Source organism: Triticum aestivum, chromosome 4D (genome assembly GCF_018294505.1).
Source record: "Triticum aestivum cultivar Chinese Spring chromosome 4D, IWGSC CS RefSeq v2.1, whole genome shotgun sequence".
Taxonomy (NCBI): domain Eukaryota; kingdom Viridiplantae; phylum Streptophyta; class Magnoliopsida; order Poales; family Poaceae; genus Triticum; species Triticum aestivum.
Window position 1 is genome coordinate 515,912,765 of NC_057805.1, and position 12,435 is coordinate 515,925,199.

The window sequence follows — 12,435 nt, forward strand, 5'->3', positions numbered from 1 at the left end:
TTTTATTTTTCTGAATTTTTTGATATATTATTTGTATTTTTAAGATTTTAAAATGAATTAGTTTTATTTTTCTGAATTTTTTGATATATTATTTGTATTTTTAAGATTTTAAAATGAAAAGTATTTGAAAAAGGACCTTTAGACACGAACCGCGACTAAAGGCTCTTTCCGCGCGGGAACGAAAACGGCGCGAAAGAACCTTTAGTCGCGGGTCGTGACACCAACCGCGACTAAAGGTACCCCTTTAGTCCCGGTTGTGACACCAACCGCGACTAAAGGGTACCTTTAGTCGCGGTTGGTGTCCCCAACCGGGACTAAAGGCTTGCCCTATACCTTTAGTCGCAGTTGGTGTCCCCAACCGGGACTAAAGGCTTGCCCTATATATTCTCCATGGCCCTCGTCTTCTCCGCGCTAACCACCAAACGCATCCAGGACCTCGTCTTCTCCGCGGCGCCGCCCTCGTCTTCTCCGCGCCGCCCTCGTCTCCGATAGGTGCCCGCCGCCGCCTGCCGTCCTCCTCGCGTGCCTAGAAGAAGAGGGGACCACCGTCGTCGTCTTCTCGCCCGCCGCCTGCCGTCCTCCGCCGCCTGCCGTCCTCCTTGTCGCCGCGTACTGGATGCGCGCCTTGCCAGCCTCGCACGCGTGCGGAAACGGCGCCGCCGTGCGTGCCCGTGCTGGTGGTCACTCGTCAGCGAGCGAGAGAGAGAGAGCAGAGAGAGAGAGAGCAGAGAGGGAACTAAAAATGGAAAAGAAAAGGAAAGGAAAAAGGAAAAAGTCGATGAATTTTTGTTCTGGTCATAAAAGAAAAGGAAAAAGAAAATGGCATAACTAATTAAAAGAAAAGGAAGAACATCAATTTTCTGTTCTGGTCATAAAAGAAAAGGAAAAAGAAAATGGCATAACTAATTAAATAATTATCCAAAAATTATGTTTAATACCTCAAAATGTTCAGTGAAACATTTGGCACATGTTTTCAACCTTATACATGCAGTTTGACATCTAAAGTATTTCTGTTTTTGTTGTTTTCCAAAAATGGCTGCAATGAAAGCAAAAATTAATAGCTCTTAATCATTCAACCGTCGTTGCTCCTCCTCTATGTCCCCTTAATCTTATTTTTAATTCCTTTATACTTAATTAATTTTTACTACATGCAGGAGTGACATATGGTGGATGATAGAGCCGAGCCGCTTAGGGATCCGGAGGCTGAACGTTATTTAATGGGCATCATAAACAACGAGATTCCTTATGTGCCGGGCTCAGAATATGAGCAAGAAGAGGATGTAGTCTCTTCTTTTCTGAACCTTGACGGTGGAACAGACATTGTCGATGATCAAGAAGGTGAAGGAACGGACATTGTCGACGGAGGTCAACCGTCAACAAACGACGATCTCGAATTGCAAGTAGCAACCACCTCCGGCGAGGTATATATATACATTGAGCCTCTCGTGATACAAACTTACTGAAATGTGAATACATATGTATTAACGCGCGCGACTCTCTTTCTTTTTTTAGCCCTCGGCCGGATCGAGTACGACAAAGCGTGGCAAATCCAAGGCGATGAAAACAGGAGAAACATATACCATTGATTTTGTCAGTGAAACCGGCAAGCCCCTACAGCACACCTCAAAGTTTATCAACCAATGCGGAGTCGTTGTTAGAGACAACGTCCCGATCACCGTCCAGGAATGGAAGGAGCCAAAGAAGGCACGTCTTGGTTTCAGTTTTGTCGATAAGAGAACGAAAAAGGATTGCTGGAGAAAGCTTATGGAACATTTCATTCTACCTCCGGAATACAACAAAGTCGATGAATTCGGTAACGAGGTTCCGGGTGGACGTGAGAGGAGGAGGCTAGTTAAAGAGTTCGCTCTTCAGAAGATGGCCGAAGCATTCCGGAACTTCAAGAAAATTTTAACCCGTGACTATGTCAACAAGGGCAAGACTCCGGATTTCAATGGACAACATGAGAAACTGAAAGATGATTGGCCAGAATTTGTGAGGCAAAAGAAATCGGAGCATTTCAAGGAAATATCGAAAAAAATAAGGATAATGCGAGTAAGAAAAAGTTCCATCATATTATGGGGCCAGGAGGATACCGCCTTTCGGAGCCTAAGTGGCAGAAGATGGAGGAGGACCTGAGGGTGCGAGGAATCCCTCTAGGTACAGAGGGATGGGACCCAAGGGCCAAAAGCTGGTGGTACGGGCATGGGGGATCGCTAGACCCGGAGAGAGGGGTGTGTGTTCACCGGAAGAAAAAGTTTGCTCCCACCCAAGCCCTTATTGACGCAATGACCCAAGCTCAAGAGGGCTTGATCAAGTTCAACAGAGAGAAAGACGCACTGACAACAGCCCTCGGGAATGATGAACACGGAGGACGTGTACGAGGCAAAGGCAGAATTCCGTGGAAAGTAGGGTTTTCCCAGGACAATGACCCGTACTGTTACAGAAGCCGTAAGAGAAAGACGGACCGGGATGCAGATCTTTTGGCGAAGTTTGCATCGGAACTCCATGAGTTGAAGCAGACCGTGCATGAACTAGTAAAAGAAAAATCGGCTGCAGGGCCGCATGAAGATCATGAAGCGGATCGCGGAAGCCAGCAGCGGAGAAGCAGCGTGGCTTCCACGGATGCCCCGCCTGGTGCTAATGCACCGACGATCGCCTCACTACCCCATGGATGATGTAAAGGAGATGAAAGAATGTGATCTGCATTATCCCGTGGGGAACGTTTCCACGAAGGTAGCTACCGGCAGTGCTTTACCCTGTACACCTGGAGCACTCCACCACAACAACCCCATTGCATATGGCTATGCTCGTGTCACGGTGGAAGACATAGTCCAAGAGTTTGAGGACCTGGAGATTGACAAAGCTACACCCGAAGGGGAGAGAAGACTTGGAGATGTCAAGCGCTAGATCATTCTATGGAAAAAGAAGTACATAGTGTTTCCAGGCGAGGCGCCAAGGCTAACAAGTCCACCCCCCTCCGATGGTGGTGGTGGTGGTGGCGGTGGTGGTGGTCGTGGTGGTTCACCTACACCTCCTTCACGCCATTCGACGCCGTCCCCCGATCCACAACCTCCGGCGGGTAAGCAGCCGCCGCCCCCCAATCCTCCTCCGGTGGGTACGACGCCCCCCAATCCTCCTCCGGCGGGTACGACGCCCCCCAATCCACCTCCGGCGAAGAAGCAGAAGCAGGCGGACAGCAAGGAAACCCGCTCCTGGACTATTAACCCGGACCCTTATGTACCTAAGACCACAAGGGTACCGGAGCCATCACTGAAGCCTCTCCTCCCAAGGCCTTGGGAACTTAGTGAAGCTGAAACCAAATTGGCCGCGTCTGCTCATTATGAGAAATGGAAGGCGGATACGAAGGCGATAAAAGAGCCTGAGCCCAAGCAAGTATTCACTGAGAAGCAAAAGAAGTGGGCTAAGGATTTTTTGACGAAACCGTCCCAAGCCGAGCTGAATATGCCTGACGACTATGGACATGAACTTCGTAGGCAAGCAAAAATATTGAAGGAGGAGAAAGAAGAAAGTAAAAAAAACGGGAAACAAGTTGACCAGCTCGGGATGTAGAATAAACAATTGATCCCCCTGCTCATAGTGAAAGCCGGTCCGGAAGAGGACCCCGAGATCATAGCAGCTGCGGCAGCACTTGGATTGACTGTAGCGAGTGCCATGAAACAAGCGTCCGAGATGGGTTTGACTCTTCGTGCCTCGTTAGGCCTTGAGGATGCGCCAGTATGTGAGATAGCATTACAATATGTGCGGAATGGGCCTCTCGTCGAGCCTGCGCGGGAAAAGAGTCTACCACCACAAATGCGAAATCTGCTACATTGGTACAAGCATTTCATAACATGGGCCGACAAAGAATATGTTTATGCGGATGTTACAGAGGAGCATCACACCAAACGGTACTCTGTACAAGTTCATATGAGTGAATTGTTCCAGCTGTTCAATCTGCGCGAGCTCGACAAATCTATCCTGAGTTGCTACGTTCTGTAAGTGATTTATTTCTACCTCATCTCGTTCTTCATTGCCTGCACTATATATATATATTGTCCTAACTATATTGTTGCGTACGCTATTATGCAGATTGAAGATTTGGGAATGCAAAATAAGAAACATCCATGATGTTGGGTTCATTGACCCACATATCGTTAATGGACATGTGTTACAAAATCACCCCGAAGACGTGGAGAAAGACTTGTACAAGTTTCTTAGAAAGCATCAACTCAAAAGTCATATTCTATTTCCTTACCATTTTGGGTGAGTGTTTCTCTCTTGTGCCCATTCTCTTTTGTTTACTCCATGCATGGTATGTCTAATCGATGAGTTATGCATGACTGTGCATGTAACGTGTCCGCAGGTTCCACTGGATTCTGCTAAATATTGAACTTCACACCTCCAGAGTTCTAATCATGGACCCTATGGATTCGGATTCAAAGCGTTGGGCCGACATGAGAAAAATGCTGCAAAAGTAATTATTTTCAATCATTTGAGCTCTATATCGATCGGTCTCTTTCATTCATTTCCTAATATCAAGTAACTAATAACTCCCTTGTTCATTTAATTTTCTTTGCCCTGTAGGGTTTGGAGACGGTTCTCAGAAATTGTCGGTGAATTCAAACATGAGCTAGATTTTAGAAGGTTAGTTAATGTGGATAAGCAGCCACCGGGGACCAATCTATGTGGATACTATGTTTGTGAGAACATCCGGAGACACACCTCTGAGCGGAAGGCATCGGATAGCGTGCGGAAGGCGACGGATAACTTGCGGAGGAGGCTTAGTCCAGAAGCTCGCTTCCGACCAATTCAAGATGAATTAGCAGGATTTTTCATGAGGGAAGTCATCAATCCTAAAGGAGAACACTATACCGAGGACGAAGAAATTTATATGCATACTCGAGATTGAAACTTGTTCGAAGTTGTATATGGTCATCCATCCTAATTGTGTATGGAAACTTGTTCGAAGTTGTATATGGTCACCCGAGATTGAATATATATTATATATTCCTCTTGAATTCTTCTTGTTTGAAATTTCATATGCATGTATATAGTAGCATAGAATATGTGTACTGAAACTTCATCAAAATTAAAATAAAACACAAAATAAAATATAAAAGAAATAAAACACTACAAATTAAAAAGAAACCAGGTTTAGGGGGGCTAAAACCCTAAACCTGCGGAGGAGGCCTTTAGTCCCGGTTAGCCACGAGAACCGGGACTAAAGGTCCCCCGCCCCGACGGACTCCTGGCGCCCACGTGGATGGGCCTTTAGTCACGGTTCGTAAGAGGCGCGACTAAAGGGGGGGCCTTTAGTCGCGCATATTTAGTCCCGGTTGCACAGCCGGGATTAATGGCCTTTGTGAACCGGGACTAAAGGCATATTTTCTACTAGTGAGGCTCAAAAAATGGTTTCATCAATGGCCTGATCCCTCATTTGGTGGAAGATAGTTTGGCTATTTTATAGTATGTTGATGAATCAATTTTTCTGCCAGTGGATGATCCATAGAGTGCTAAAAACATGAAAATCATTCTGTGCATATTTGAGCAAATATCTGGTTTGACAATACACTTTCAAAAAAGTGAAATCTATTTGCATGGGTGATACTGTGCCGAGGAAAGAAGAATACAATGAGATCTTTACTTGTGAGAGTGGCAAATTTTCGTTGCATTAACTAGGAATACCTATTGATGAGATTTTTTTAGCAATTCAGTGGGACCCCATTGGGAAGAAGACCGGTTAAAATGGAACGCTAGATGGGAACTCTCCTATCTACCAGTGATAGAGTGATTTTGATAAATGCTTGCTTGACTAGTGTTCGTTTGTTCGTGTTGTGTTTCCTGGAAGCACGCAATGGGGTATTGAAGAAATGAGACCAACATAGAGCAAGGATGTTGTAGCAGGAGAGTAAAGATCACAAAAAATATCATCTGGTGAATTGGTCTACTATCTGTTTACCTAAGGACACTGGTGGCCTTGGGGTTCTGGATCTGAAAATAATGAATCGATCTTTGCTATGCAAATGGCTTCGGAAGATGGAAATTAGCGAGGGAAGGTGGCCATATATTATCAGGAAAGAAATACTTGCATAAATAGACCCTTTCCCAATGGGAGCCCTAGAGATGACGATTTCATTTTTGGCAAAGTCTAGTTAATGTGATCCACATTTATCAAAAAATCATTGTCAAAGAGGTTGTCAATGGTGAATGTACTCTGTTTTGGGAAGATAGTTAGTTGGATGGAGGGCCTATTGCCTCTCAGCTCCCAAGGATATACAACATTACCTTCTCAAAACTGAAAAATATTAAGCATATCTTGACAACGGATGTGGACAAGATCAAGTTTAGTAGGACATTGCTTGCTAAAAACTTCTTTGTAGTGGCAGCAACTCCAAGAGATGATTGCAGATACTCAGTTGAGAAATGGCAAGGATAAAGTGAAATGGAAATGGAATGGTGCCAATTTCTCAGTTATATCTCTATATTTGCAACTCAGAGCTTTGGTTATAGTTCATTATAAGGACATGTGGAAAATCAAAGTGCCCCTCAAGAATAAAATATTTCTCTAGATGATGCTAAAGCATAGCATTCTGACCTAGGACAACCTAATTAGAAGGGGATGGACAGGAGTTGTGTGTTCTTTGCTAGATTTATTTGGTTGTGTATGTGTGTGTCACTGAATATCTAGAGGTCTTCCATTGGAAGAGAAGATATGTTTGCTAGATGGATCTCTTTGTTCTAGCAAAGCAAAGTACGCCAGTGTTTTGTGGGGCTGCCGCAGTGGTGTGGACTATTAGGAAGACACACAATGATGTGGGTTTCGAACAACAATTCCTAATGATTGAGCAAGAACAATTTTTACCCGATGTAATTGCATCAACTTTTGGGAAATGTTGTAGAAGGACTAAGGGCAAAAAGAAATTGAAGAGGGGGTTAACATGATCAAGACAATGATTATAGAGGTGCTGAAAAGTAAGCATGGTTAGGCGCCCATTGATGATGCGCTACACTGGGGGTGGCCTGTAGGCTGGCAAGTCAGTTGTTGGGCCGGCTCCAGGGCCCACTAGGCTTGGGCATTCCCGAGGGCCTCATGTTGGCGCAGTGAAACTCTCCCTAAAAAAGTCTTGCATTTTGGTGTGCAAGCCAAGAACTCCTCTGTCGAGCTGGACCCTAGGTCGGTTAGGACTCCTGTAACCCTAGGTCCCGCCCCCTTTATAAGGCGAGGCCAAGTGATAGGTTGAGGCTTATTTTTTTCATATACTAATTTAATGGATGTTTAGTTTAATTATGCAACGAGATCTCCAATAAAGTATATTATTATTCCGCAGATAGAGCATGTCGTTCTTCTACAGATAGAGCAAGCCATTGCACACGATCCACATGGAGAAAACATGTGCGATGGTTCTCAGTGTCGCACACAGTTGTTTTAATTCAATCTTGTGCCTGGTAGAGCACACAATTCCGACCATACAATCGTATGCGCTGTTACGAGTTATCGCACATGAGTTACCTTCAAAAACCATGTGCCATGTGTGAAACTTCGCACACGGTGCACATATTATGCAATGTGTATGTGTGATGGTTCCCATCATCGCGCACAATTAGTTTATTTAAATCATCTGCCAATCAACGCATACGATTCTAGAATTTCAACAATTGTTTTGACCAAACCGTGTGCCCTCTATGATACATGCTTCCCTTTTCAAAATCACGCCTGATGGATCTACCATTGCACAAGGTTCATTTTCTGGCACACAGTTTTGTTTTTCAATGTTTGCAATAAATTTTTTTCAAAAAGAAGGATTACTCTCGGCCTCTGCATCAAGTGATGCATACGACCATTTTATTAAATAAAGTATCCAAGCACATAGTTGAACACATGTTCGAAAGCAAACTCAAATGAAAAGGAATAAAATGCCACAACCGGCGAAACTAGGACAACATGATTAAGCACCTATCCTATGAACCATCATCCAAACCGGTTGTACGTATCCCATGCTACCGTCTCCCAACAGTTGCACCCACAGGCCAAATGCTCCCTGACTCCCGCACAGCCGAGTAACGACCACTTACGGATCCATTCAGACGCCCGGAAGATGACCTGCAAAAAATTGCTGATGTTGTTTCGGTTCTATATAACATCATCCCGACAGTTCCAAATAGCCCAAATTAATGCACACACTCCGACTCAAATATGTGCCGCTGTCTTAGACTCCACCCCATTTAACCGTGTTCCAAATAAACTGAATATGTTATTAGGAGGGCAAACATTACATGACACATGTATTGTACGCTACAATAACTTGGCTAGTGGGCATTTGAGAAAAAGATGTTGAATTGGTTCATCCTGATTACAAAAGTAACATTGTTTACTATCCTCCCATCTACATGTGCAGTACTTTGCATCACATATGGTTCGACGCCAGGGTGTGTGATAGGTGTGTCTTCTTAATTAATAGCAGCTGGATGGTTCACTACTGACTGTAAAACGAAATTGATATGCGCACGACAGGTAGTGCGCGATGTGCAGCCGATACAAACTCTGCACCGTGAGATTGGCTAGCATCAAATTTACGAACGGCCTGATGGGAAACATCGGGTGACTATCGTGTGAAAGCGTCGGCTGCCAAGCAATGCTCACTGTAAAATTCACCTACTGGTTGTGACGAGAGGATCGGCTGCTGAGGGCTTACATAAAAGACCGGCGAGACACATGATCATCGTTTTACCTTGTTGGTAGTAGCGGTGGGGATCAACTTGTCTTGATGTTCTTGCGCTCTATAGCCTCAACCGGTGGCCCAGCTTCGTCTCCGTCCTCTAGACTTGTTGCCGGCCGGCGGCCGCCATGTGGTTTGAGACTGACTTTTTTTTATGAGAAGGCAGGAGCATTACTGATTTCATTAAAGTAGAGAAAAGGAGATAAAGTTATTTACATAGGGACCAAATGGAAAAGAAACAAAATAAGGTGACAACTGCATCTCCCAAGCAAAGGCGAACTGAACTTGTCTAATGTCCTCCATGACAAGGTAAGCGATGTCCAACACAGTTAGAAAAGTGACACTGAAAGGTGCACCTATTTCGCTCTCTCGAAACATTCCATAACACATAGATGATAGCTTGCCCAAAGCGAATACGCGAGGGGCGCCACAACCGACGATATTACCATTCCACCAATCTTCGAGGGGGGAGAAAATGTGTGGCGTTCCGTTGGGAATAGAAAGCCAGTTTGAAACACCATACTCTCGAGGAGAAGAAGCATTCACGCGCCAAGTGTTCATTAGTTTCATGTCCGGATAGACAAAGTTTGCAAACTTCGTCATGCTGCCACCCGCGGATGGCTAAGCGGCCAGCCATGAGTGCCTTCCGATGAAGGAGAAGCCGCATGAAGATCTTGCATTTAGGCTCGACTTTGGCACACCACTTTTTTTGTGTCAGGAACGGTACCTTTGGAGACTGAAATAATCGTATGTGAACTGATATTATGGTGATTAAGAGGAAGTAAAGGAACATGAAGAATGTACTAGCTTCTTAAATAACATATTTTTACGTTTGTGAAAATAACACCTTATTTATTTTAATATGTAAGGTGATAAATGAGTGTTCTTTTTTTTGAACACAGTACAGACGCAAGCGCTCATATACACGCGCATACACTCACCCCTATGAACGTACACACACACCCTATCCCTATGAACATCTCCTCCTTTTTTTCTCATTGTAATGATCATAGACTAATGGTGACACACCAAATAGCTTCAGATATCAGTTTGGTACATGATTCAGAATTTGAGGAACGAAGAAAGGGGAAAGTAGGGGCAGGTGAGTTTATTTCCCACTCACCGTTCACTTTACATAAGCAAAGCCTCTCTCCGGCTGGACACAGCCATCGATTCCATAATCACTATCCTCCTTGGCCCCCCTTGTCATGGGCATTGTCTTTTGCCTTGGTGCACTTGACAGTTCATTCGCGACACTCATTCCTCATTTAATTATACAATATACCAAGTCGGTATTGCATTAAACTATGTGATACAATCTTAATGTTGCATTGTAATGATGCAGAGGCCGAGAGTGATCCTCTTAAAAAAAAAGAATAAACACTAAACAATATTATGTTATGATACACAAGCGTGTTGAGAGCGCTCGCGAGCCTCTAGCTACGAGGAGGTGGGTCCCACTGCGCCGCCCGAGCTAACAGCGCCCTGCGTTGGGGCGACTCCATGCTTTGTTTACGTTGCTAATCGCCGATTAGTGTGTCTGACGTGGCGCGCTTTCGTCCGCGAAATGGGTTTACCTCTTCCATGATATGTACGACAAGCATGCTTGACTAGGTGCTTAAACAGCTAGCTCCCTTGCTTGTGTAGGATATTTTAGTTTACTGTATCGTGGTTGTTTGTTATATATTGTCGTTCTCTGTTTCAGCATGGCTGTGGATGATTCGTTGTTAAAAGCTAGATGATGTGATGTGCAGTATGTGTTATTGTGAGGATTGTATTAAAACGAACACCTAAATGAATGCTTCAAAGAACTAAAATTAATGGAAAACAAATGTAAAAGCATTCTCGGTTTACATTAAAGAAACTACAAACTATATGACGGTTTTACCGAGCGACCTAGGGCTATTCATTCTCCGATGATTTTCTTCCATTACTACCGAGCGACTTTTTTTTTGGCTCCGGAGCTACCGACCCACATATACCACTTTGACAAACCTTCTTGCAGCTGAAACTCAAGGGGCATTCCCATCCACGCGTTTCCGATTACTATGCTATAAATCCACGGCGCCACAGTAGTCTCAATTTCACCTCACCCAACACCACTACTCTCCTATCATAATCTCGCCTACCCCGGCCGGCCCTTTGACTTCCTCTGCTTCCCTTCCTGCTTAGAACACCACAAACTCCCATCGCCGGAGCTTCCTTGCATCGATGAACAAGATCAAGGTGCACCCCAACGTCGCAGCTGCTTCTCTAGCGGTATCCGCAGCGGAGGAGAAGGGAGAGGCGGTGTCGCTCACCGTGTGGCGGCGGTCGCTGCTGTTCAACGGCAAGGGGTTCACGGTGTTTGACACCAACGGCAACCTCGTCTTCCGCGTCGAGACCTACTCCCGCGGCTCGCCCCGCGAGGTCGTCCTCATGGACGCCCACGGCCTCGCCCTCCTCACCGTCCGCCGCAAGGTATATACCGATCGTTCTTGGCTTGCTCTGTTTCCCGGCCGGGTGTAGGTAGGACTAGGAGTTCTTGGTTTGACGTTATCCGGGCCGGTGTTCCTTCTTGATTTGATTTGTTGGGATCTCAAATTTGATGTTGGTTTCATCGTGATGGTGGTGCAGAAGCTGAGTTTGGCGGAGGAGTGGCTCGTCTACGACGGCGACGGCGACGAGCCGGCGCCGAGGCGGTTCACGGCCCGGCGGAACAGGAGCCTGCTCCGGACCAAGTCCCTCGCTCGCCTGTCGCCGCCGCGATCATTGGACGGTACTGGGGATGCGCCTGGCTGCCGGTACGATGTGGAGGGCTCGTACGCTGGCCGTAGCCTCGACATGTTCGCTTGCACTTCCTGGGCCTCCGGCGGCAATCAGCGGCGGCGCGTGGCCACGGTGTGTCGGAAGGAGGCCGCTGTTGGCCTGGACGTGTTCCGGCTGATAGTGGAGCCCGACTTCGAGCCGGCGCTGGCCATGGCCATGGTCATACTCCTCGATCAGATGAACGCGTCCTGAAGCCTCGATCCGTTCCAGGCATGAACCATGCATGCTTGCAGCACCCTGCTGTGCCAAGGCTGCCGTGTACAGAGAACAGAAAAAGAGAGGGTAGGAAGCAATTTGTGGTTGCTTCATTGCTCAATGCACCCACTTTTTTGCTTCATGGTTCTTAATGGCCTCATCACCGATGAGCCATAGTTGACCAGCTGAAGCATTTCTACCGAGTGGTGCCATGTTGTGATGTTTTGGATTCTGGATGTAGGGGCTGGAGATCACATTTAGAGGTGTTTTAGATAGCCAGGTTCTAGTATTGTTTCTGTCGGGTCAAAATAAATATTCCCTCCGTTCCATATTAAGTGTAGCTGATTTAGTATAATATTTAGTACAAAGTTATACTAAATCAATGACATTTAATATGGAATGGAGGGAGTAACACAGAGGCGTGGGTGTATATGAACTCGTAAAATCGACCCTTTTTGTTTCCTTCAATGGAAATTGTGATTACTGCATAGATCCCTCTGTTTTCTGCCCATGCTGTAAGCTGCTCACTAGTTGTCTTTTCTGAATTATCGATTGCTTCATAAATCTAGACTAGACGGTCCGGTGTATGATACGGCATGCTTCGCTGCACCGAGCTATAGCAACGTCTGTCGACCGCATTGGACGAAACAAGCTATTCCTATATTACTCATGGGATGCTCGCCATAAAAAAGAAAGGAAAGCGAAGCGATAAAGT

At 45.7% G+C, this 12,435-nt stretch overlaps 1 protein-coding gene across 1 annotated transcript; it reads left to right on the top strand.

The window, feature by feature from the left end:
- The first annotated feature begins 10,801 nt into the window (after positions 1 to 10,801).
- Positions 10,802 to 12,208, top strand: LOC123100810 (protein LURP-one-related 8). The gene is made up of 2 exons (XM_044522684.1): positions 10,802 to 11,177; positions 11,334 to 12,208. Exons 1-2 carry the CDS (start codon positions 10,929 to 10,931, stop codon positions 11,715 to 11,717), a joined length of 633 nt encoding a protein of 210 aa, XP_044378619.1. The 5' UTR covers positions 10,802 to 10,928; the 3' UTR covers positions 11,718 to 12,208.
- Positions 12,209 to 12,435: the final 227 nt, after the last annotated feature.